General features: G+C 30.8%; 2 protein-coding genes across 2 annotated transcripts in view; one reads left to right on the top strand and one right to left on the bottom strand.

Moving 5' to 3' along the window:
• LOC143064068 (KAT8 regulatory NSL complex subunit 2-like) overlaps nucleotides 1–26,894 on the bottom strand; it is a 486,386-nt gene that overhangs the window by 428,139 nt on the left and 31,353 nt on the right. The gene's annotated exons all lie outside the window — the stretch shown is intronic.
• The window catches only part of LOC143064061 (uncharacterized), a 49,333-nt gene continuing 24,291 nt past the window's right edge, over nucleotides 1,853–26,894 (top strand). Inside the window, exons 1-17 of the mRNA XM_076236574.1 lie at nucleotides 1,853–2,025; nucleotides 7,167–7,409; nucleotides 7,993–8,255; nucleotides 8,899–9,530; nucleotides 9,854–9,967; nucleotides 10,601–10,743; nucleotides 11,411–11,598; nucleotides 12,088–12,177; nucleotides 13,214–13,348; nucleotides 17,085–17,208; nucleotides 17,520–17,753; nucleotides 18,212–18,445; nucleotides 18,958–19,204; nucleotides 21,908–22,061; nucleotides 22,773–24,607; nucleotides 25,965–26,072; nucleotides 26,504–26,737. Coding sequence (XP_076092689.1) covers nucleotides 1,939–2,025; nucleotides 7,167–7,409; nucleotides 7,993–8,255; nucleotides 8,899–9,530; nucleotides 9,854–9,967; nucleotides 10,601–10,743; nucleotides 11,411–11,598; nucleotides 12,088–12,177; nucleotides 13,214–13,348; nucleotides 17,085–17,208; nucleotides 17,520–17,753; nucleotides 18,212–18,445; nucleotides 18,958–19,204; nucleotides 21,908–22,061; nucleotides 22,773–24,607; nucleotides 25,965–26,072; nucleotides 26,504–26,737 — 5,065 coding nt within the window. The 5' untranslated portion in view covers nucleotides 1,853–1,938. The remainder of the gene's footprint in view (nucleotides 2,026–7,166; nucleotides 7,410–7,992; nucleotides 8,256–8,898; nucleotides 9,531–9,853; nucleotides 9,968–10,600; nucleotides 10,744–11,410; nucleotides 11,599–12,087; nucleotides 12,178–13,213; nucleotides 13,349–17,084; nucleotides 17,209–17,519; nucleotides 17,754–18,211; nucleotides 18,446–18,957; nucleotides 19,205–21,907; nucleotides 22,062–22,772; nucleotides 24,608–25,964; nucleotides 26,073–26,503; nucleotides 26,738–26,894) is intronic.

The following is a 26,894-nucleotide window of genomic DNA, read 5'->3' on the forward strand; positions in this document are numbered from 1 at the left end:
GTTCTGAGTGTTCTTGGGTTTATTTTTACTGTATTACTGTCGGGTAATGTTGTCGTTTGGAGGTATTTTTAACTTGTACGAGTCGAAAGTCGCATAAAATTCCATTATATTGACAACGATATGTGAAGAGAAAAAAAAAACAGTCATAATAGGTAAATATTTTAAAAAAAAATTGGGGTACAACAGACTAATAAAAGTACTTTTACTGAACTTCGGAAGAAATATATACCGAAATATTATACAACATACCCATCTGTACTGAAAATGCAAAACATGCTGTCATTGTGTCACTGTCGGTTATTGTATAATCTAACTATATTTATCAAGAAACTATCTACCTTCATTTAGAAAGATGTATGTATTTTACAAGTTTTATTATCTTTAGAAATTACACTTCTGTCATTTATTGTATTGTATTTGTAATTTGTCCTCATGTAACACATAGTTTGTTTCTGAGTGTAAATAAAGAATTGAATTGAATTGTAAAGTCGAGGGTGTCTAGAGATTTTGGAAATGACTATTTTTACAAAGAATGAAATGGAAGTACTGAACCCGGGTCCTCACCTTTTCATATTTTTCTATTTAGCATAAAAGCATAACAGATTTATTTAACGTCGGTTATACATGTAACAATACAACAAAAGCTCTGTAGAGCTTTTATCCGACCTTCATATATATAATAAACACAAGATACATAAAACAGTAAGCACATCATATGCATAAATAATTGGTATCAAGCACAGCAACTTATATCAGTTAATAGGCAAAATCAAAGCATATAAAGCAAACATAAAATGCAGACAAACTAACATTCATGCGATAGTCATTATATAGGCGCACTAAAATTAACTCTAGCATTAAAAAAAACCACCACATTAATTAAAAAGGTATGCAACAAAATATAAAAGAGTATACTAGATAAATAAGTGATCGATCTACTATATATAGCTACAGCTTACTGAGATCGACAGGGGGACACGGACACTGGCACCAATTACCAACCAAACTTTTGTACTGACGAAAAGGCATTTCTTTACTCAATTTATTCGGCATTTCGTTCCAGAGTTTGGCTCCTGTATATCTCAATGAGTGTAGACCATGGGGGTGTGTCTTTACCCCGGTAACATCTGCCATATTGTTATTTCTGAAAGAGTCATTACAGTTATTAATTTCAATAAATTCATGTAAATATAAAAGACATTGTTTATCAATAATTTTATACACCTCGATTGATATTATTCTAATTCTTCTGATTTTTAAACTTGGTAGTTTTGATTTAATTAAAGTTGTTGATAAGTACTACAATAGTCTTCATGTATACAAAGATCTTAAGATACGTGCCTTTATTTTCTCTTTTGTGGGAATATTACAATCACCTCAAACGTGCCATACTACTGGGCAACAAGGGTTTGTATAGTGAGACTCTCACTATAAAAATTCTGATGATCAATAATTTAAATTTTACACGATAAATGATATAGTAAGTCTACCTAATTTAGTAAAATACATTTACAAATGTGGGCATCAAATTTAATCTGATAGTGACTAGTCAATTGAATGTGTTACACCAAGTAATTTCACTTTTTTCACAATGTATGATATTGCCATCTAGATTAAAACATGTAAAAGGAATATTCAGTTTATTTTCAGTTTCCCTGTAAATTGTCTGGAACTTGTCAGGGTTGGCCTTGTATGATTTTACACATCAAATCAGATATTTAAAAAAGTAATATGTGTCAAATCGTTTAAATGTTCATATACACGTTAACATAGTTGGGACCGAACTAACATAGGGACGAAATTGTCAATAATATTTAGTTAAATCTTTCTTTTATTCCAAACCAATCTTATTTACGCGGCCATTTTGAAATGGAAAATCTCCTCTCAGACTGAAATGTTGTTTACATTTGCAAATATTGAGCTTTATTGCATAAAAAAATGCCTCAGCAATCAACGAATAGACAAGCTACTATTTTAGAAAAGTTAAAATCTGGAAACGTCGACAGTATTGATAAAGATGTCATTGTAAGACACGTTCCATTTTAGTTTCAAAATGTTTTTTTGATCGAACTATAACCTGTTGTCAATAATAAAATCATCTGTGCCAACGGCCTTGCTTTAAACGATGTCAATAAAATGTATTATTCATTAATTGGACGATCAAACTTTCCAGATGCGATTGAACTATAAACACTGCAAGCAGCATCCAATGGTCAAAATTTGGATATAAAATATATGAATAGCTGCAAAAAAAACTACCATAATATTATAGAGAAGGGGTCCTGGTCCCGAAATCCCGGGCTTAAAAACATGAAATCCTGAGGTCTGATAAATCTTGACATCCCGGAATTTGAAAAAAGAATTTCTGGATCCTGAAACTGCGAAAAGATCTATCCTGAGCTTAAAAAAACCTGATCCCATAGTCCCTATAAAGGTCCTTCCCCCTCATTATAGTATATAATAAAGCCTACAACAAAGACATGCAATAAAAGAATTCAGGTCTGGTCACCCTAATACATTGTTCACCCTGATTTTATTTATTTTGCATTGTCTAGTTCATTAATGCTGATTATTTGAACATGTTGAAAAAAATCGCAAAATATTTGTATTGATGCAACCAAATAATTAAGTAGAATAACAAAAAAAATGTTTTTATTATTAATCCATTAAAGACAATTATGATTATTACAACAATCAGGGAGAATTATTATTATAAACAATTAATGCTAAAAAAGAAGTCATTAACTTTAAATTCTTACCTTCTTCTTTCAGTAACTTCCTCCTGGTACCTCGAATGACCGAATAACACTGTTATTATCCGAATAACACATGTAATGACCGAATAACTCTTCAAATATCAATATTAACACATTTGAGTGACTTTTAAACATATATTATTGAATAAAATTATATTAGAAGTGTATTTTATAACCTAAAAATGATTTACAAGTTGCAGACCTGTAAGTTAATATTGATCATTATAAATTTATGGATATCGGTGTGTACTTCCAAGATGGCGACCAAGGAAATCGTATGGAATGAATAAAAAAAAGATTGCATATGCCTTCAAAGGAAAACGCTATGAAAATATAGTATTAAATATTTGACTGTATATACAGAGAATTGTCTAATGATTATTTTTCAGAAAGGATTTGAAAATTTAACCAGTACATCAAAGCAATGCAATTACTCCAATCACTAATTACTTTTCATAACAATTTACTCAACATTAAATAAAATGTAATTAAGAATTTTCACATATTCAATTCAAATTTATTAAAAAAATTATTATACTTGATCGTTTATTATAAGGTATATAAATGTGAAATTGAGTTTTTATATTATTAATAGAGAACAAAACATGGAACAAGAAGATTAAAATAAAAATTTTATTAATTTTTAATTTCAAAGAAGACAATCTTTCACTAAGTTTATTATATTTCATTTATTTCTTATTTCATTTAAAATGTATTAAATTTACTTAATTTAAGTTACTAAAAAATCAGAAATAATATTCTTCTAAAATTAGTATATACGTTTTTTATTGCTACTTTCCTTTATTTTCATACATTGAATAAGTTTTAATAGTGAAATGTTCAGTACCAAATATATAATTTAGTAGTGATAATGAGTTAATATGTTCCAATAAACAAAATAATCATTACCTCACACTTCTGTTATATTGTTAATTCGGTTGTTGTTTACTGACACGTGCCGATTACATAATTAATCATTAAGAGATAAGGAAATTATATTACGGTATGGACACTCTGCATTAAACAGGCTTGTGACTTTTTTGGTTTACCAAGGCTGCATTACCAACACCAATAATTATAAAAATGAAAAAAAGAACACTAATAAATATTTACAACTATATACAATATGTACATCCTATGTTAGCTTTCTGTGAAAGGGTAATAATGTTCAATGTTTCACCAATAATTTTTGATTATTTAAAATGAAATAAAATTTAAAATTATTAAAAAAAAAGTATTTAAAGTTGATTTGTGTTTTCCTGTTAAAAAAGCTTTCTTCTGGCAAATTATAATTTAAAATTAAAAATATGTAAGAACTTTTGGATTATTTTAGTCATTCGATGTTTTAATAACTAACTAAAATTAAAACAAAAACTAATTTAAACAGTTTACTATTCCATATTTTATTTAAAAAAGGCACACCCTCACATTGTTCATTGCCTTGACGTGGCGTGAGGGCTCCACTTTGGTGGTCTAAGATGAACACGTTGAGGGATTGTATGCAATCTTTCTTTTATTCATTCTATATGATTTCCTTGGTCGCCATCTTGGAAGTACACACCGATATCCATAAATTTATAATGATCAATATTAACTTACCTGCAACTTTTAAATCATTTTTAGGTTATAAAATACACTTCTAATATACTTTTATTCAATAATATATGTTTAAAAGTCACCCAAATGTGTTAATATTGATATTTGAAGAGTTATTCGGTCATTACATGTGTTATTCAGATAATAACAGTGTTATTCGGTCATTCGTGTTACCCACTTCCTCCTGTGGTTAGGAGCACATCAATTTCTTGATTATTTACAGTGGGCTTATATTACACGGACTTATATAGCTAAAATCACTTTGTTATTTCACAGTATAAAACACAATTGCATATATTAAAAGACAATGGGCTTATATTACACGGACGATATTAAAAGTTATTCACTTTGATACTTCGTTAAAAAGAGTCTAAAATCTAAAATGACACTGATTCACTTTATGAAATTAGTAAAACTGTGGTCTGACACTACTCTGATACAGCAATTGTCTGTATATTACGTATATTATTAATAACATCAACGTATTCCTAAGTACATCTATATCTCAACTGTCCTCTATGTACTTATCACTTCTAACTGATCTTTATGTACACCACTATTTTGTGCTCTGAAAAGGATTGAAAGAAAGCTCAATTCCATGTGATGATTAATGGATGTTTATATTATGATAGAGCATTGATCTGAGTTAAACTCTGTTGATGTAATTTATCACACAGATTCCTAGAAATTGTTTCAACCATATCTGAAAAATTGTTGTCGTTTGGAAGTATAATACCATGTATTTTCATAAATTTTGAGAATTTATACCATAAAATATCTGAATCAGTATATTAAACTTTAATTACTGTAATATTAATATGTTTTCATAAAAGTAGGCAGAACTAAAAATTAACATAATTTGGCATGAATTTTTACCATTATTCTTCATGAAGGTACCCCAATTACTACCCTCATGTATAGGATTGTTACACAATTTTTAGATTAATACATGAACTTTAAAGTAAAAAAAAAAAAAATCTGAAAAATACAGCTAGATTAATCTATTCCTTAAGCATGTTAACATGGTTAATGTATATGAACAATTCAAAGCTTTGTTAACAATTAAGTTGTAAACATGACCATATTATCTAAGTTAACTAAAAGCTGTCTATTCTTAATGAATATTCAATGGTCCAACATTAGGCACTCAACAATTACTTAAATGGGTAATGTTTCAACCATTAGACAGCATTTAAAAAATGTAGCAGTTAGAGCAATGGCAGGGATTCTGTGATGTGTTTCTGGGTAGAGTGACAGGTGACTGATCTTATTGCAGATTTTACCTTGTGTAATACATGTAGCAGGTTAAAAATCCTAATCAGTGTGCTGGTCTAGTACAAAGTAAAATCATTAAAATACTGAATCCAGAGGAAAATTCAAGACTGAAAGTCCCTAATCAAATTGCAAAATCAAAAGCCCAAATATCAAACAAAAGGATAACAACTGTACAAAGCAGTGATCCTCTTATCGCATTAACATGTTCTTATCTTCATGCATTCAACTGCCTGGCCATTCTAAAGTTAAACAGCCATGTTTTCTGCTTTTTGGTTGGATTGTTGTTTCTTTAGCACATTCATTTTCCTATTTCCATTCTCAATTTTATTAATCATCTGATATACTTGAAAGAATCAACTGAAGATGTTGTATATAGATTGAGTAATATTCATGTAAGGAGGGAAAAATAAGAAATTATTCTTCTTGATACATGTACATGCTTTATATCATTTTTGGTGAATTTCTAAGTATTTGATTAGAATAATTTAAATTTTGATAAGAAAAACTGATTCATAGAAAAATGAGAATTAATTTTTAAAGCATGTTTACACAATTCTAGTATAAATCTTCGTGATGTTTGAAGATAATTTGAATGTAAGTGAATGTTAATATATAAATCTTAAAATTTGTTTAAAAATATGTTATTGACATACACCATCTAATTTAACTAAGGTACACATGTATTTAAAAGTTTAATAAGATTGATTAACAGATTTACTTATTCTGCAAGCAAGGAAGTTGAAAGTATATTTCTGATAATTTTATATTTAAATTAATAGTACAAAAATATAGGTCACTGAACTGGTTTTCTGGAAATAAGAGGCTCAAAAGTCCATTACTTTATATAAATTATGTGATACAATATATACAACAGATACTCATCGTACTGTATTACATGTACATAAAAATAATAGGGAAAATCATCTAAACCACAGGAAATGAAAAGATCCCATTTTTGCTTCCTTGATGTTTCAGAAACAGTGCAAAAGTCACTGGATGATCTGTAAAATAATCCAGGTCATTGCCCCCCGGGTAGTGCAAAAGATATTTTTGTCCAAATTGAAGATTCTAGGATTGATAAGTCTATAAGTATATATTTCTTATATACATCTAAAGGAATAACAGTAAGATAAGATGTTGTCAAAAATAATGATTAATTTACATTCTAGCTTTTCATTCAAACACTTAAAAAGCAAGGCGATTTTGTCTCTTGCAGAATATCATATGGCAATTGCTTTTCAAAGATCGTGATAAGAAATGCTCAGATTCGTTTAAAGGTTTGCTCAATAAGAAAAAATACTCTTGACTTGTTAACTAAAAATTTATCAAGATTGCTGACTTAAATTAATCAATTTTCAATTTCACAAAATATAAATCTAACACAGTGGAGTATGAAATCTTAATTGTTTCAATGAATTGTCGCTTTGAATATTAAACATACCTTGTTTGTTGTCATCAATAATATTAAGTTTTTTAGAATGATATTTTGAATTTTTTATTAACCATATATTCACATGATAATGCTATGATTTATTGTAGGAATTTTTGTCTCCTGCTTTAAATGGTAAAATTGAAGACATTCAGCAGCATGGGATATTTGCAGTGCACTTCCTCCATGGCAGTTTTTCTATTATGTCAACAGCCAAAGTTTCTACTGATTTACTTGAAGCAGTTGAGCAATGCTACAAATTCTATAGACAAGCAAGGGACCAGATAGCACTGAGTGAAGCCCTTGCCATACCAAAACTTCTGTATCATATCCTGACAAAAATTCCAGTTAAAGTAAGTAATTACAAAAATAAAATTGAGAATGAAAATGGGTAATGTGTCAAAGAGACAACAACCCGACCATAGAACAGTTGTCTTGTTAACCCAAAATATATAATATACTTTGCCCTTCTGCCATAACACCCTGTTCTAATTTGCAAATAACTATAATATAAACAGTCACTCCAACCATTCTTTAAAACATGAAAATTCAGTTTAGGAGAATATTCTTAAGAGCTTTTACAGCTCCAGAAATGCTCATTAACATTTATGTGCACTCTTTCTCTCCTAAGGATATAATAACCAAATTGTGTAATTTACAGACATCCTGACTCTCTCTTACAAAGTAATATGAAAAAGAAATACAATGTCTTGTATAGGAATGTAGTTGAATGTATGTAGAATTATGCTTTTTTGTCTGTTTAATGTTTTTTTGTTTGTTTGCAGCTTTTTATTATTAATTTTAATGATTTTCTGTGTCTTCACACATTCTCATCACTTAAGATAATGCTTTAAAAAAAACTTCCTATATTTGCAAAATTGCATTGTATCTTTTCCTTCTTAGTCAAATTATTTATTGATATCTTTATATTCCTAGGGATTTCAGCAGTATATTATCTCCCTTTGTAACTACCTGTATGATGAGCTGGTACTTGTTTATGACTGCAAGAATGACATGGCTAGTACAATTGTCAGCAATACATATAGTCGTCTGTGGAACCTGGCCATTAAACAGGAGCAAGAGATTGAAGGACATGATTGGGAAATCTTACAGCTTAGACATCTAATACTCAAAATTCTACTGCTTAAACCAGGAACAGCCAATAGTGTGACAGAGAAACTTGTTCTTGCTCTTACAAGGTATCTATTCTCTTTGACAAATCTCAATATTGACATTTCTTTTAAATGATGTAGATTTGTCTGTCAAAATACATGTTTATGTGTTTTTTTCCTTTGATATTGGCCATTGGATGTTCTTTTGTGTGTTTTTTAATAGGATGTACATGTACTGAATGCTATGTTCATTTTGCTTTATGAATTTCCATTAAAAACAGAATTATATAAAAATTGTGTCCTGAAGTTTCTTGGCTTCTATGGAAGGGAATTCTCAGTTATGCCTTAGTAAACATGTAACCTCAATCTTAGTGCAGTGAAGCAGGTCCTGACACAGTATTGGTCTTTTTTCCTAGAATAATTGCCCCAGAAGTTCAGACTAAAATATCAAGGACCTGCAGGATGAAGCCTGTATCTGCATTTTCCCTTAGACTTTGTTTTAAGTCATTTGTTGCAATTCATTTTTAAAAACATATAAATTGAAGATTCATTTTGAATGATAGTTATAACACTAGACTGTTGTAAAACAGCTCACTTTTTTATTATTGATATGAATGACTGAAACATTGAAAGCAAAAAATTATGGTATTTGCTTCCATTTGTATTTAGAAACTATTTTTTATGTTAAACATTGGATATATTATTAATTTTTATTATTTTTATTTACCAGATATGAGAAAACTATTTTACAAAAAGAGAAGATACTGGATGAGACTTCATTTCCTGTTGTTGATTTAGTGGCAGACACTTTGACCTGTCTGCATAACCACAAACTATCAGATGGAGAGGAGTTATCTCCCCTCTTATTACACCAGTTTCTATTGAAGCTTGGGACTCAATATGACATTAAAAAAGCAATTAAATACACTATGACTGACATTAGCCTTTGGAGTGTAGTATATCAGAAAGATACTGAAATTCATAATTTATATAGGATTTTGTATTACTATGGAAACCAAATCTTTGTTTGGATGTACAGCAATAATAAAGAAAATTCAAAAGAAAATTCTGCACAGTTTGGAAAAGAGCCAGAACAAATAGCTGAATCTCTTCACGGAATTGTGGAGTCTATATCTCATGACAGACTTAACATAGTGATAGACATCTTGCTTATAGTTATAAGATATGTGGAGAAAACTGACCTCCAGACAGACAGACTTTTGTCAGTGCTAAAAACCTTGTCTAAGATCAATCAGGTGTTACTGAAATGGAAACCAGCACAAGAGAAACAAGCTAAAATCATTATAGATCTAGTCCAGACTCAGATGAAAATTTTGTTTAATTACATAAAAAGCAGTTCAGGTAATAGAAAATCACATACAATGTATACTGGATCCTAGTTTTCTTGATTTCTTAGAAATATGATTAAACTCATGGGCAATTTTATATTGTTTCTGATATGTTATTCTACAATTTGTTGGATGTTTATTTCTGTAAACCTGCTGGTTTAATGCTTAATGATTTAGAATTAGCATGAAATCTACCAAAAATATAAAAATATAAATATAAAAATCTCATCTCATTATGCCTTTGGATTTTCAACTATTTAAGTGTTCCCTGTACACATATTTTTATTAAAATTAATTTATAGTGCATAATAAAAACTGCTTTTCTTTTCATTTCAGACAAAGAAGAGTTTGGTAGATTGATAGATGTATGTGAAGACATCACTAAGTCCTATAGTACATTACTACAAGATCCTGAATCTAAAGGAAAAGATCATGACAGACATTACTGTGGTTTGTAAAAGTTTGAAAGTACCTGAAAATATTTTTTTTTTTTTAAGTTTTTTAAGTCTGTATTCTTATCATTAAAAGAAACATAAGTTATGAAACACAAATTGAGTATACTGTCCTGTTTAGTTGTTGTTTGGTTTCTGTCTCATATACATATATCCCTCACCCTTCTTTATTGTCTTATAGGTGACAAAAGTTATGAAGGCCAGACATGACAAACCTAAAAATATGTTGATGTCATCAAGTATGTTAGGTCTATAGTTTAATATTTCTAGACATCAATGACATCTGTCAAAAATTCACATTTTATGAAACTTGGAAGGATCTTCTTCATGATCAAAAACTACCTTGGGAAACATGTTGTTCACTTAACCCACCTCCACTCATGTTCCATTTTACTGAGTGATGGATTAAGTTTTCACCATGGCCAAACCTCCAAAGAATTTTATGAATTTTGGATTTAAGCTTTTTCATAGAAAGGGGCTGGAATGGAACATTTATTTCAACTTGCATGCATGATTTTTTTTTAAATTTATGTGATAAATTTATTTCCTTTGGTTGGTAAATTATATCCACTCATAAAATGTAGATACAAGTGATTTTATCCTCAAATCCTTATGTTTGTTCTCTTTACAGGTTATTTAGTATCCAAGCTGGCTCAAATGTGTTTTGAGAAGAACTTGTTTAAAATGGCTATAGTATTTTATAAAATAGCTTGTCTTCAACTTAACCTGTATGTGAATTCTGACAACACTCTGAAAGAAACCAGAATGGATGAGGTATTCAATCTATTTAGTACAAATTTTTTATGCAGAAATTAAACAGAAAATAATTTGAGTATTTGAAATTTGTAGTATAAAAACAAATATTTAAGACGTGTGGGAGTACATGTATTCCAGTGATATATGAAATATGTCATTGAATTTGTTTTCAAGTACTGTTGGTGAAAAAAATCTCATATTTTGGGGGGAGTTGCAGCAAAGTCTGACTCTGCTTATAAAATGATGAAAGCTATTGCAATCCGTCATTTAAGGAACTAGAAAAAAGAAAAAAAGAAATTGTAGTCGAAAAACAAAAATCTGCTTCTACTATAAATCCAATGGAACAATTTAAGAGTATCAAATAATTTCAGAAAATGAGGTGTATGTATTTTGAAATAAATTCCATCAAAATCAAATTCAATACTAAAATCAGTCTCTAAAGTAATTAATTTTCATGGAAAATGTTCCAAGTTTGAATATCTTAAAAAAAATCCACACAGTATAGAGTTATTCAAAGATAATATACATGTTGAACACATTCTTTTCAACCTTTTTCCAAAAAGTATTTATCTTGATAGGTGTAAGTTTTGTTTCAGAAAAATATTATGATATTTTCATTAATCAGAAGTTATGAAGATTATGTTTAAGAATTAGAGGTAAAATAAATTTCTGACTTATTTTTCAGGTTTGTTTGGGTAGGAAGTATATAAGTTTAGCTGAGATTTATTTGGAATATGGTGATACTAAAGCTGCCATAGAATCCATAATTACCTGTGTATTGGTTCATCCTAGTCATGTGACACAGGCAGTTAAAGTCTGGGTTAAAGTAAAAAAAGACTTAATCAAAAATGGAAGTGAGGAAATGAATAAAAAGTAAGTCAAAATTGCTTTTTTGAATAACTTAGGACTACAACTATGGAGTTCATATCTTATACTTTAGATTATATATCTTATACACTCTGAAAGTTTGGGCTATATTGCATTCACCTTATTTGTGTGTTTGTTCATCCAACAAATATTTTCATCTCAACCAGAATGAATTTATATTTGGTCAGCAGCCTGATAGTTAGTAGTTTAAGTTTATGAGGAATTTTCTGATTTGTCAAACAGCTGATACCTGTTTGCCAAATAATTTAAATATTTTTATATGTTGAATGAACTTAAAAAGAGATATAACAGGCAAGCACTTTTTCCATCAGTTGGACACATATCTTTTGTAAGCCAGTTTCCATTTTATATTACAATATCGATATCAAGAATAGTAAAAGTAGACACATATACATGTACAAACAAATCCTTACACATGATTATAGTTTGGACTGAATAATTATGTCATCTATATATAGTTTATTTATTTTTCAGAACTTTTGGACAGTCTGTTTTTGAACAAGATAAAACAGTTGATGTATGTAGTCTTCTGAAGATGGAAAATGACATTTTTAAGTCAACTAGGTATTTTTAATGTTATTGTTTTTGGAGACAGTAGTATACAGATCATACTATTCTGAACTTTAAGAAATGTTTTGATCCTTAGAAATATAGTCTAGTTGTACATCTTGCATTTATTTATTTTTAGTTTGTTTGGAATTTTTTTTATATCAATTTTTATGGGATAATATGTTAAATAAGTTACTCTGTTTTCTGAAAACTTTGAATTGAAAGTTTTGTATGTGATTTTAAACAAAAAGCACACCATGTTGGGAATTTTTTTCAAGAAGAAAATGTTGGCACAATCTGGCTTTCTCTCATTTAGGAACATTGTCAATTAAATGTTAGAAACAAATTATTTAGATACTTTAATTAATAGTATTCCTGACATGAATTATAACGGCTATTAAAGATGCTTATCTCAGAATAAAGACCAATATTGTCAATTAAATGTTAGAAACAAATTATTTAGATACTTTAATTAATAGTATTCCTGACATGAATTATAACGGCTATTAAAGATGCTTATCTCAGAATAAAGACCAATATTGTCAATTAAATGTTAGAAACAAATTATTTAGATACTTCAATTAATAGTATTCCTGACATGAATTATAACGGCTATTAAAGATGCTTATCTCAGAATAAAGACCAACTATTGATCATTTACAAAATAAATTTGGTAAGGGCACTTGGAACGCAAAACTAAGGAATTTATTATTATGATTGACAACAGGGAAATTTTACAGTAATCCAACAACACAAAAAAAATGACATCTAGGCCAGTAGTATAAGTCTATTACAATTTTTTCCATTTGCATGAATACATAAAATCATCTGCTAGGAAACAAGATGCAACAATACAAAAAAAGGCAAAACAACTCACCATACTTACTGTGGTTTTCTAAGTGCAAATTTAAAGACAGTACTTCAAACTATATATAGATTTAAGATATTCACTATGTCATATCAGTTTAAACTGGTTTTTTTTGCCATATAAATGTGTATCACTGTAAATATTTGTGTTCTGTATGGAATTCTTTTGTTATTTCCATTACAGAAAAAGAATATATCCTGCAGAAATAGAAATATTACAACAATTGATTAAAGAAGCAGCCAATCAACCATTAATTAAAGGCAGAGCCCTGTTGGAGATAGCCTTAGTACATTGGCAAAGTGGATTAAAAGGATATAGGTGAGATGATGTGAATTGACTATTGAAGCATATACTTATTGGGGAATAGTACCTGAAAAAAAAAAGTGGAATTAAGGTGGTACCTAACACTACAGGGAGATAACTCTGTAAAGTCAGCTAAACGTTTTTATTACTTTGTGTTGTAAACGGAATATTAAGCTTCTCAATGATCAAAATTGGTGTTTGTTAAATTGCTATATAACCAGTGTTTCTGACAAAACGGTTGGTTCAAAAAATTTTAAATTTTCATATTTTTATTAAAGTCTCAAAGTAAATACTTTGACAAAATTTTATGAAAATTAAACGAGCCAAATTAATTTTAGTGAAAGTGTTGGGTACCACCTTAAGGACCATTTCTATCTGTCTGTCTATGCCTGCATTCTTCAGTCACAAATCCTTTCCACTGTCTAATTTTTAAACCCCCTTGGAGTTTGGTAACGAAATATGGAATGATTATTCACCCCTTCCATCGGTAAAATCAATGTGTGAATCGTATATCTCATCACAATCCAATGTAAGATTTTTTTTAAAAAACTTTAGAAACACATGTTTTCTTTCCAACATTGAAAATATTCCATGAAGTTATCATCTTAATGTTTATTATTTTTTTAGTTATCTTACAAGCATTTTAAGAGGAAAAATGATAACTATAAAAGTTAAAGTCAAATTACATGAATGTAAAAATCATTGTTTACAGTTTTTTGGAAAGTTTGCTATAGCTTGCTACAGCAATAAACTTTCTTAAGTCACCGGCCCCTAACCAGAAGTGACAGGTTATCTTACTTTAGGAAGTGTGTCCTACTTCTAGATAATGTAGTACTGGTGTTTAAAACTAATAATAGAAAGATGCTTTTGAAATTTTGAGCTTTCCTATTTTGATGGCATACAGCCTGAATTAAAATATACTGAATTTTTATCGATAAATCAAATAATTCAACTTCATTTTGAAAATGGCGAACAAACAATACTTCGCTGATCTGCGCTTTGCGGAAAGTAAAATCAATACTCCACACACTTGACAGCAGTTCCTATATGTACGTTATTCTTTTATCGGTATTCTCCAGACATGCGTCAGATCCATACATGTGTGCCTCCAAACGGGAGTACTATAATTCCGGTTTCAAAGGTTTCCTACCTTCCTCCGGTTGAAGAGAAAATTAATACCGTGTTTAAGATGGTCCGAGACCACAATTGTCGTCCCTTGATTTTCGTTGTTCACAAATATAGTCCCTAGTGTTGACAGTGGGTTACTTGCCATTAATTTTTATACCCCTTCCAAATTTATTTCTCCATGTTTAATGCCTCAAATTGCAAGTAGGGGGGTGAAATTACACTGTAAAAAAATTTGGGTCCAGAATTTTAAAGGAAAGTAGTGATTTGGTCCAGCTGAAAAAGGTTTAAAATTAGCACTTCGGAAGCTGTCAAAAGATTTCAAGACGCCCTAAACATAAAATTGTCCATATTTTGAGTTAGAGCCGATGAAGTTTTCTATAATTTTTCTATAATTTGTCCCAAAAGTAGTACAACACACTGTAAAAGTTTCTTTGAGAAAGCACAGGTGGGATTTTTTTTATTTTCATTTATATTCTAAAAGAAATGCACTACGAAATAATGGTGGTCTCGGACCAGATATTTCATGAATGAACATTTTTCGACACTGACTACGATTTTTACAAATGTTTTGTAAAAGCCAGAGAGTAACGAAAGTATCATGGTATCTCATCTAATCTCGGCCCACAACAACCTCGGACTATAATAAACTCGGCCTTTTACATATTCAGCATTTCAAAATGGGATTATAACAAATTTTGTAATTATACTACTTGCTTTTAAGACTCATAAAAAAAGTTTTTGCTCAGTTCTTATTATTTCTTCTTGGGGTCTATTTAGGTGTATTTTGAGGGGCCAACAGAAGGGAGTAAATTACTATATAATCCTATGGGATTTTTTTTTTTTTAATTTTCAAATGACGATAACTTGAAAACAGTAAGTGACGGTTACACATGGTTTTCAGTAATGATCACAGGACCATAAAATAAATCAAATTAAATTTAGGTTGAGTCCATGGGGTCACCCAACCCAACCCCTCATGTTTGAGAACTAAACAGTCATGATCCCCACCCCTAAACCATATATATTCTTATACGGTACAATAAAACAAATCAAATGAAATAAAAGGCCAGTCCCCTGGGGTCACCCCACCCCCTTGTTGTTTGAGAACTTGTAAACAGTTGAGATCCCCACCCATAAACCATATATATTTTTGTATGTGGCAACAAAACAAATCAAATGTAATAAATTTGAAGTCCTTTTGGGTCAGCCCCACCCCCTCATGTTTGAGAACTTGGAAACGGTCGAGATCCCCACCCCTAAACCATATATATTTTTGTATGGGGCAACAAAACAAATCAAATGAAATAAAGTGGGAGCCCCTTTGGGTCAGCACCACACCCTCATGTTTGAGAACTTGGAAACAGTCAAGATCCCCACCCCTAAACCATATATATTTTTGTATGGGGCAACAAAACAAATCAAATGATATATAGTGGGAGTCCCTTTGGGTTAGCCCCACCCCCTCATGTTTGAGAATGTGTAAATGGTTGAGATCCCCTCCCATAAACCATATATATTTTTGTATGGGGCATCAAAACAAATCAATTGAAATAAAATGGGAGTCCCTTTGGGTCAGCCCCACCCCCTCCTATTTGAGAACTCGGAAATGGTCAATATCCCCACCCCATAACCATATATATTCTTGTACTGGACAATAAAACAAATCAAATCAAATTGAAGGCGAGTCCCCAGGGGTCACTTCCACCCCCTTGTTGTTTGAGAACTTGTAAATGGTTGAGATCCCCACCCATTAACCATATATATTTTTGTATGGGACAATAAAATAAATCAAATGAAATATAGAAGTCCACCGGGGTGACCCCACCCCCCTTCTTTTTGAAAACTAGTAAATGGTTGAAATCCCCACCCCTACCAACCATATATATTATTTTATGGGGCAACAAAACAAATCAAATGAAATATAGTGGGAGTCCCTCTGGGTCATCCCCACCCCCTTATGTTTGAGAACTTTTAAACGACTGAGATCCCCACCCCTTAACCATATATATTGTTGTATTGGACAATAAAACTAATAAAATGAAATATAAGGACAGTCCCTCAGTGTCACCCCACCCCATCCTGTTTTGAGAACTTGTAAACAGTCAAGATCCACCCCCTTCTTTTCGAAAACTGAAAACTGTCAAAGCCCAAACTGAAACCACATATATTCTTGTACAGAATAATAAAACAAATCAGATGAAATAAAAGGCTAGTCCCTTAGAGTCACTCTTACCCCTACCTCCTGCTTGTGTGAGAACTTGTAAACTGTCTAGATCCCCACCCATAAACCATGAATATTACTGTACATGATTTCGAGAAGATTTGAATGACATACAGGTGTAATACCTAGACATCACTTGTGCATATCACTTTACTAGACCTGACCAATTTGTATTGGTCTTTGCCAAATGTCAGGCGACTGTTGGAATGACTAATTTTGAGAGCTTTGTTTGGGAGACTTCCAAGCAGCATCCTGTTACAATTATTTCTTGATAAAGTTTTTTTTTTCAAAAAGTTCACCACACAATGTAGACATTTACAATCTATTTGATATATTACAATCTACCATTGCAAACTTTCCACAGGTGCTATCCATCACTTTGATTAAATAATATTATTGCAGGGACATACTGGAATACTTAAGACAAGCAGAATCTGTACTGGTTGCTGTAGAGAATTCACAGGAGGTTTTGGGCCAAGTATACCTGTGGCAGTATGTTATTAACCATGAAGAAATGTCAGCACAGGTATAGAGTTACAAAAAAAACTAAAAGTAGATGATTTTTCTACCATTATTTTTATTTTGCAATTTGATTTCGATGATGTCATTCAGTAATTCATGAAGTAAGTCTGCTTTCATGAAAAGTTGTAGGAGGACTCATAATGGCTATGTGATTTACTGATTTTTATATCAAAACAGTTGCCAAAAATTTAAAGGAAGAATTCGTTTGATAAAATTTTTAAAGGAAAAATTAAGCCAGTCAGTAGCATTTACAATTTACTTTAAGCTATTTTATAGTATTCATTTGAAGTCTGATGATTTTCATTGTTACTTTAGATTTTGTCCAGTATTGATATTGAAGTACCAAAGCCAGAACCTGGAGAAGAACCTGACACTGTCATTGCAGGCACTCCAAGTGTTTATATGACTGTTGTCAAGGAAAAAGAGGCCATTGAACTGTTGGATAAAGCTGTTGCATTATGGGATACATTAGAAGATGATATAAGTGATGCTTCCATGTTATTACAGTCAATCAAGACTTGTGCTCATGTGTATCAACTATTGAGAAAGGTTTGTATTTGGAGTTACAGTCCAATCACATCTTCGTATACTGTTCACATGCTGTATCTCCATCCCTCTATTGATTGCAGATGTCAATCTTAATTACAATGATCAAGCAAACATTTATACAAACAGAGCAAGCAAGCAAATCAAACCTTTAGACTGCTAACTTTAGGATAATGACTAGTAAGATGCAAATGTCATGCTTAATTTTGAACAAAAAAAAATGTTTTGCAAATGGAATACAGAAATAAAATCATAGTATTATACATAAAAGATGTTTACAGTGCCAGGTCGGTGTAAACATGACATTCACTTCTTTATGTTGAAATGATAACGAACTCTAACAATAATTTCCATGATCTTGTTTATTGAAGTTTAAATTACTGATTAATTTTATATATTTAACAACCTTTAACTTCCAGTTCAAATGTGCTTACTTAAACATTTTTCTATTTTTTTTACAGAATGACAAGCAGTTACATGTCATAGAAATGTACCATAAGTTGGCTGACAAATATATCTCTACTATGACCTCAGATGCATCAAGTCTCCTTATAGAATCTCTTATATCTGTTGGCATGATATCAGAGGCAGAACAGTTTATTGAGAGCATGGATGACTGGGACAAACATAAATGGAAGGAACAGACAACCCATTGTCAGATTGCCAAGTGCTATTATAAATTAAGTAGCCAACAGGTAAGTTAACCTACTTCATTCATTCATTTTGGTTGTCATGTATAATTGGGTAGTTGTCTTATTGAGCTACAGTTAGGGTTAACTAGATTGCTCAATACAGGTTAGCAGTTCCGGCTGCTATTGTCAACAAAAAGAGTGGGAAGATATGAAAATGATGTTTAAAACTTGTAAGATGAAGAAAACCTGTAACAAGGCATGATACAAAAAAAATTTACAAGACAAATCAGTTCACAAAATGCTTCTTAGAAACTAAAGACTGAACAAAAAAACAGGAGTGAACTGAAGTTCTAAAAAAGAGTGTGAAAGTCATCTTGCATTGATGATTAAAGAACCTTCTTGACTGAAAAAAATTGTCTTTTTGTGGTATGGGTTTTATGCTTATTAAACCTTGACGAAACTTTTTATAGAAAAAGAGTTAAAATTTCCAAGTGTTCAGATAAGAACTCTTCAATGTAAAGATTCCCTCCTTCAACATTTACCTCTTGTGCACTGTATTCTTTTTTACTTTTTAGTATGAAGAAGGAATATCCATTCTGAATGAGGTCCTGTCTGTGATTTCAGTACAGAACAAAACATGGACAGTTTCAGTCCTTGAAGGCAAAGCTAAACGTTTGATGTCCCAATTTCTGACCTTCCCTCACAAAAGTAAATCTGATTACAGCTTGGATTATGCATATGAAGCTGTGAGGTTCCATACAGGAGTTGTACAGTTTCTTTTGGGGAAAGAATTTCTATGTAAAGATGCTGATACAAGTAAAGGTATGAAATTTTCTTTGTATTATAAATTACATGTGAAAGAGTATAGATAAAACTGGAAAGGAGTATGTTCGGTAAAGGTCCTAAAACGGCCCCCTTTTTTAGCTTTAATTTCAAATTCGGATTTATTGACCAATATCACAATAAATTATAGCTAAAACTGTGACTAGATAGGAAATGAGCCATTTTGTTGAAAATATTATGTTTCTGCGTTTCATTATGACGTCACAAGATGTACTCATATTGATTTTTCACGAAACAATCAATGAAAATGGGTACATTTCCATAGATTAATAGACAGGAAATATAGAGCGCATATGTCGACAACAAAGATCTTTCAAAATAATGTTTGTGAAGACATTTAACATGTCTTATTTGAATATTAAGTTTGTTGACGCCTGCGCTTTATGTTTCCTGGTCCTTAATTTGGTTGAAATACAGCTAATTTTGTCACATTTTACCAAAATTCCTTATCTTGGACCTTTTTGGGATGTTAAAATCAATGTGTAAGAATTAAACTTTGACAAAAAACAGTTTTGTTTAACTTTCTCACATGCCCTTAAGGCAACTTAAAACATTTATTGTCTTGTAACTATTAACTTTATAATTGGGGCCAAATATTGCTCTTACCGAACTTTCTCCTTTAACGATTAGAATGTCAAAGTATGAAGTGTTGTTATTAAATGTATAAATTATTTTTACAAAAGTCCTTAAATAAATAAGGGGAGGTAATTATTTGAATTTTGAATGTAATAGGACAATACAGCTGTATGTCTCTTTACAAATTTTTTCATGAAAAATAAAGCCGGTAAACCCCTAATTTTCTTTTCAAGCCGTTTTTTTCTGTTACAGTGATTCAGAGGCAGAATATTTTCTTGCAGTTATTACAGTTGAAAAAAAAGATGAATATTTATTTCTTAAAATTTGATTTATGAATGTTATTTAATTTATCCTACCCAAAGTTTTTCTTCGTTTTAAGACTATTAAGATAGCATTTTTTTGTTTCACTATTTGTAATTAACTGTCATCAATGTTTGAACAAAAAAAATCATTTTTTTTTTATTATTAAATTTTAACTTCATTTGACAATATTAAAAAATTGAGAGCCTGGTCTAATGGTGAATTGGAGGCATTGATTATTTAATATTGGATAACCCAATTCTTCCGGACCTGACATACAAGTGTTATGTTTTTAGTGTTTTATATATCTCATCTTTACTTCAGTTTTCAAATCATTGGTATAGGATATTTGCATATAAATTCTGTTTGCAAAGGGACATAATTCTCTATTTTTAGATTAGGGGAAGTTTTACTGATTAACAGCTAGTAGACTTAGATAAGGGATTTTCCACCTATCAATATTCATTAAATTTGTCACAGAAACATCAGCAAGTAAAAGTTAGTGAATAAATTTTTACAATTCCTTCTAAATTAGGCACTATTGGGAAAAAAAATCAATCATTGTTGATAAATTGATTGTAGTAAATTGTTGGGAGGTTTCATAATTGTTTTTTTAACTCAGGAATATTTTTTATTAATTAAGAACAAGATTATAGCAGGCTTTTGAGAGCCACTGTGTTAGTTTTTTTCTTCTTTTTTTTATTTAACAGAATGCATAATTTGAAGAAAAAAAAGACCATCAGAAGTTGTAACTATGTTTTTATGAATACAGTAGGATTAATTCATTGTTGTTATAACAGAAATATTTATCTCTTCATATGATTCAAGCATTTGGTTTGATTTTAATCCAAAGGAAGTTTTTTCAATGAATGCTTTATTTCACTACATCACACTTAAATTAGAAAAAATTGAGAGCCTGGTCTAATGGTGAATTGGAGGTATTATAGCATTGTTTATTTAATATTGGATAACCCAATTCTTCCGGACCTGACATACAAGTGTTATGTTTTTAGTGTTTTATATATCTCATCTTTACTTCAGTTTTCAAATCATTGGTATAGGATATTTGCATATAAATTCTGTTTGCAAAGGGACATAATTCTCTATTTTTAGATTAGGGGAATTTCAACTTATGAACAGCTGGTATACTTAGTTAAGAGAGTTTCCATTTATCAATGTTTATTTAGATTTCACACCAGGGACTTTAACTATGACAAAATTGGTGAATATGATTTCACAGTTCCAATATTAAAGATAGTGCTCTTTTTTTGTAAAAAAAAATAATCTTAAATCATTTTATCAATTTTGATAAAGTGATGGAAGTTTATTGTTGGCAGGCTACATAATTGTTAAAGTCCCCAAATGTTTCTTAATTGTATGAGAAAACCCCATACCTTAAAATAGATGTGTGTAGTATTAGCAAAATTTCAGCAATATTAGTTCCCTTTGAAATATGCAAATATATCAAACCAACAAAGTAAAATTGAAATAAAATGATAGATATATGTATTCTCAGATTGTTATACTTGTATGTTAGGTCCGGAAGAGTTGGGTTACCTAAGATATCTCTATACAAAACTTCCAACTCACAATTTGACCTATCTTTTTTATTTGTTTATCTCTCTAATAGACCAATTCATTTTGGTATATATGGTCTTTGAAAGGCCTTACCTGTTGAAAAAACACAGGTACTTCAGATCTGACCTCTAATGGTTGACTTTTACAAATTGTGACTTAGATGGAAAGACGCTCATTGCCACTCATACAAAATCTTCTACTATCTAATTAATACTATTATATTTTTAGGAAACTCTGTAGATCGATGGACAGCCTTGATAGAAGTTTTGGAATCTCTGTATAATCTAGGATACTTGTACTTTCACATTGGGGAAGCCAGAGAGGCCAAGTGTTACTTAAAAGAGGGATGGAAAATAGCTCGATACTTTGGTCTCCCTTCATGGTAAGATCCCCTGTTGTCTGTTGAGTGTTTACATTCAGGAAGCATTTCAATCTGTTATTAACATTAATATTTAAAAAAGATTATATTCAAGTTTAACTATTTTGACATCTTTCATTTTCTATCAAATGTAAAGTTAATGAAAAAGGGTCATATTTCATATTTTGATCAATTTTATTACGAGCTTAGAAATGGTTAAACTGTCTGAATATCGAAAAAAAATTATAAGTAGTAATGAATATTGGGAATTGAAAATATAAACAGCATAATTTGAATGTATGAATGTCAATTAAAAATTAATGAAATAAACATACAAATGCATTGAATGCATTAAAAAGCAGCAAAATATTCCTTTTCTCTCTATCAATTGTGATTTCCCGAAACAATCTAGATTATTTTGTAAGCCTTGCCTGCAGTTCCTCTCATTCAATTTGTTACAAATGAAAGTTCTTATCTTGCATATGATGACCATTCTTTGTAACAGTCACAGTAACGATTGTTAGTTTTATTCTGCACTAGAGCACTTGCCTATGGCCTTAATGTGATATTCTTAAGCGGGTAGAATCAATGTTTTGTTTGCTTATGTGCAGAACTTTTGGGGTTTATTGTCATGTACTTATGAAAACCAATAGATATTTGTATCCTACATTATATTATTAATCACAAACCAAATTTATTAAAATCTTTGCATAATCCAAGTTTCATGTTTTGCAGGAATATCAAGTTCTCATCTCAGATAGCCAAACTTCACTGTACTAGTGATAAAGGGGAGGAAGCTGTGAAATATTTGTCTGAAATTTACAAAGTTTTATCTCCAACCACTACAAAAGAACCTCAAGTAGCTGAGATACTCATTCCAGAATGTATAAATCATATTTTAGAACAAGACTTATGTAGCTATTGTAATGATAATTTACTACTCTTATTAAAACTTGTTCCTATGGTTACTGAAGTTTACATTGTAATGGATCAGGACAATGAAGCTATAATAATGCTAGAAAAAATGGAAGCAGCTATCTGTCGATTGATAAAAGAAAAGAATCGTGGGAATAATTTTGAAAACTTTGTTATGGTGAAAGAGTTGAACTTTCTACATATGGAAATCATAACCAATTTAGCTGAATTGTGTATGAATCAGGATATGGCAAGAAGTCAGCAACTGTTAAAACAAGGTGAAGATATCAGTGTATCAGATAAAAGTAATTTGGTAATACAATCTAGACTAAAACTATGTCAATCATTATGTGGATTCAATCAGCAAAGTTGTCATAGGTCTTCATCTGATTGTGATACAGTGATGGTAAAAGATGATGTTAGTCAGGACTTGTTTGACTGCTTACCTGTTGTAAATCTGTCTAAGAAATTTGAGAAGATGTCTGTGAAGAATGAAGTTGACAGTACCAGTAAACAGAATGTAGCAAAGAAAAACTTTGGCGGGAAGGCAAAGACACAGTCTATTGATTTGGATAGTGATGCCATGGAAATCAATGTAGAGGTTCATGATAATGTCAACACTGAGAACATTAAGAGTGTCAAAAAGACAAGGAAAGAACCAACAAAAAACAAACCCAAAAAATTAAGTCTGGATGAACAAGATAATGATGAAAATGTAGCCAATCGTAAAAAAACAGCAGAAAACACTGAAATAAATGTTGTTGATGATTCTAAGGAAAACAGTTCGGTTAAAGAAAAACCTAAAAAGGGATCAAAGTTGAAGAAAAATTCAGAATTAAAGAATGAAACAGACTTATCCACAGTAGATAAAGAAGTGATGGAAATTCCCATCAAAACTCAGCCAAAGTTGTCGATGAAGACACCAAGAAGTGTTTGTAGTCGTAAGGCTATTTTAGATTTGATAATGGACAGTGATGAAGATGATATAAAACCTCTGACTTCTGTTAGGAAAAGGAGACCAGTAAGTAAAAGACAGGCTGCAGAAAAATCTTCAAACAGCAATAATGATATTTATACATTCAGCGATGAAGAAAATACCACAAAATCAAGTGATGTCAAAAATAAAAAAGGTAGTGTTAGGTGTAAGTCTGTAAGATCAAGGAAAGGTAAAGTTGTGAATGAACAAACAGTAGATGTTGAAACAGCACGTCACAGTATCTCTGATGATACATCAGTAGATGTAGAAGTTACAAGTCCTAAGACAAAATCAAATAAGAAAGAATCAAAGATACCGAGACCTACAGCTAAGTCTAAGAACCAAGTTAGCAAGAGAAAAACTGTGTCCAAATCTAAGAAGGTGGATGTGGAAGGGCAGAGCATTGAAAGTGCAAGATTAAACCAAGATGATAATGAATCAAAACTATGTGATATTTATGACTTTAATGAAAATGAAGAAGAAGAAGAAGAAACAATTAGTAAAAATGCTAAAGTGAAGAAAAATTGTAAGAAAACAGAGACTACAACATGTACAAGAACCCGGAGATTGCAGAGGTCGAAGGTTGATGGCACAGAAAAGACACGATCAGATTCTGAATCTGAAGATGAGAAGTTGTTTAGAATGGATGACAGTCTTACTGTCAAAGATGATGAATCAGGTATCTTACATTTAAAGAATATTATTGTTTACTGTACAAATTATTTTATGAGTCTTATGCTGTACTGAAAAGAAAAAAAAATCAAAGGATTTTATTTATTATAACTGAATCTACAATTCAAAAAGGCATAAACCAAGGTTTAATTTGAAGAAATATCTCATTGACCTACATAAGTTCAATTTTCAGATAATTAATTAAAGCATTTAAAAGGATTGATATTTTTCTTGAAAAAAATCAAAAAAAAAATCTCAAATTCAATACTAAATACATGCACTTAAAATAAATCTGTTATTTTATGGAAAATTTCGATTTTTAAAAGTGATGACAGACAAATAGATGCCTCATGTTACGAAGTTTCCGTCAGTCACATGTCCATTGTCCTTGACCTCATTTTCATGGTTCAGTGACCACTTGAAAAAAAAGTTCAGATTTTTTGTAATGTTAAATTCTCTCTTACTGTAATTAATAGGATAACTATATTTAGTATGTGCGTACCTTGCAAGGTCCTCATGCCCGTCAGACAGTTTTCACTTGACCTCGACCTCATTTCATGGATCAGTGAACAAGGTTAAGTTTTGGTGGTCAAGTCCATATCTCAGATACTATAAGCAATAGGTCTAGTATATTCGGTGTATGGAAGGACTGTAAGGTGTACATGTCCAACTGGCAGGTGTCATCTGACCTTGACCTCATTTTCATGGTTCAGTGGTTATAGTTAAGTTTTGTGTTTTGGTCTGTTTTTCTCATACTTTATGCAATAGGTTTACTATATTTGTTGTATGGAATGATTGTAAGGTGTGCATGTCTGGCGGGCAGATGTCATCTGACCTTGACCTCATTTTCATGGTTCAGTGGTCAAAGTTAAGTTTTTGAGTTTTGGTCTTTTTATCTAATACTATATGTCATAGGTCAACTATATTTGGTGTATGGAAATATTTTATGATCTATATGTCAGTCGTGCAGGTTTTATTTGACCTTGACCTGGTTTTCACGGTTCATTGCTCAGTGTTAAGTTTTTGTGTTTTGGTCAGATGAAGACCTATGGAAGCATTGTTAGCCGTACATGTCTGCCTGGCATATGGTTCAACTGACCTTGACCTCATTTTCATGGTTCATGTTAAGTTTATGTGACAGTCGTAATAAAGCTTTATATTTAGGAGTATCAACATAAAAACAATGATAAGTAAAGAAGGCGAGACATTTCAGTGTGTGCACTCTTGTTTTACTATGAATTGCTCATATTTAGGAAGTCCAAGTAGTAAAATGAATAGATCACTTTTATATAAAGTTTTAATGTAAAATAAATAATGCTTAATGTGTTCTGCCATAAACACCTATTCTTGTTTTTTCTGTACAGAAATGATAGATACAGACCACGGTGAAGATACCACTTTTTCCATCCAGTCACAAGATGATGTTTATGAATATGATAATCTGATTATACATGAGGTCACAGAAAATGATGGTAAATAAGAAAGTGGTGATAAAACTTACTGAATGACATCATTGAGTACATAATCTATTATAGAATTAATTTGGTTTGTGCATTCACAAAAATAAAAATATCTCCTTAAACAGAAGTAAGCATTTCTATAATCCTGAACAAGTAGGAATGATTATTTTTTTTGCATATACTAGTATAAAAAGATGGTAATTGTGAACATTACAACAATGTGAAGTGGTTCACTTAAAAAAAAACACATTTTAATTTTCAATATTTATTGTGTCTATGTGTAATAAAGGAGGACAAAGTTCTGATAATAGTAATTGTCTTTGCAAGTAAGATTGTACTAAGGCAGAATTAGTAAGGCTAGGTTTGTTATGCAATATTCAAGATATGATAAATTTCTGAATTCTTACAGATATGCTTGATTGTTAGTGCTTGTTTACTTTCAGAAATTAGTTTAAATGAGTCAATAGAAATTTTCCGAGGTGATAATAAAGCTGGGAAGGGTACCAGGAGAGGAAGGACTCAGAAGAAAGCAGAAAAAGAAGCAGAAGAGTCTGAAGAGCAAGCTTCAGGGGAGACAACTGAAGTCCTTAGGTCCAGCAAATTGTTAAAAAGAAGTCAAGTGAAATCAGAAAAAGTTGTCAAGATAGATTCTGTTCCAAAGACTGACAGTCAAACTTGTAAGAATTCATTAAAAGAGTACTTATTAATAAATAGGGTAATCAAGTCAAATAAATCTATTTTAAAAATCATTTAGTGTTACCTGCATAGCAATCTTGTAGAATTATCTGATGTAGAATTTATGAGCTTGTGCTCATAAGATAGAATCTATGGTTC

The sequence above is a fragment of the Mytilus galloprovincialis genome, chromosome 2 (genome assembly GCF_965363235.1).
Source record: "Mytilus galloprovincialis chromosome 2, xbMytGall1.hap1.1, whole genome shotgun sequence".
NCBI classification, from domain to species: domain Eukaryota; kingdom Metazoa; phylum Mollusca; class Bivalvia; order Mytilida; family Mytilidae; genus Mytilus; species Mytilus galloprovincialis.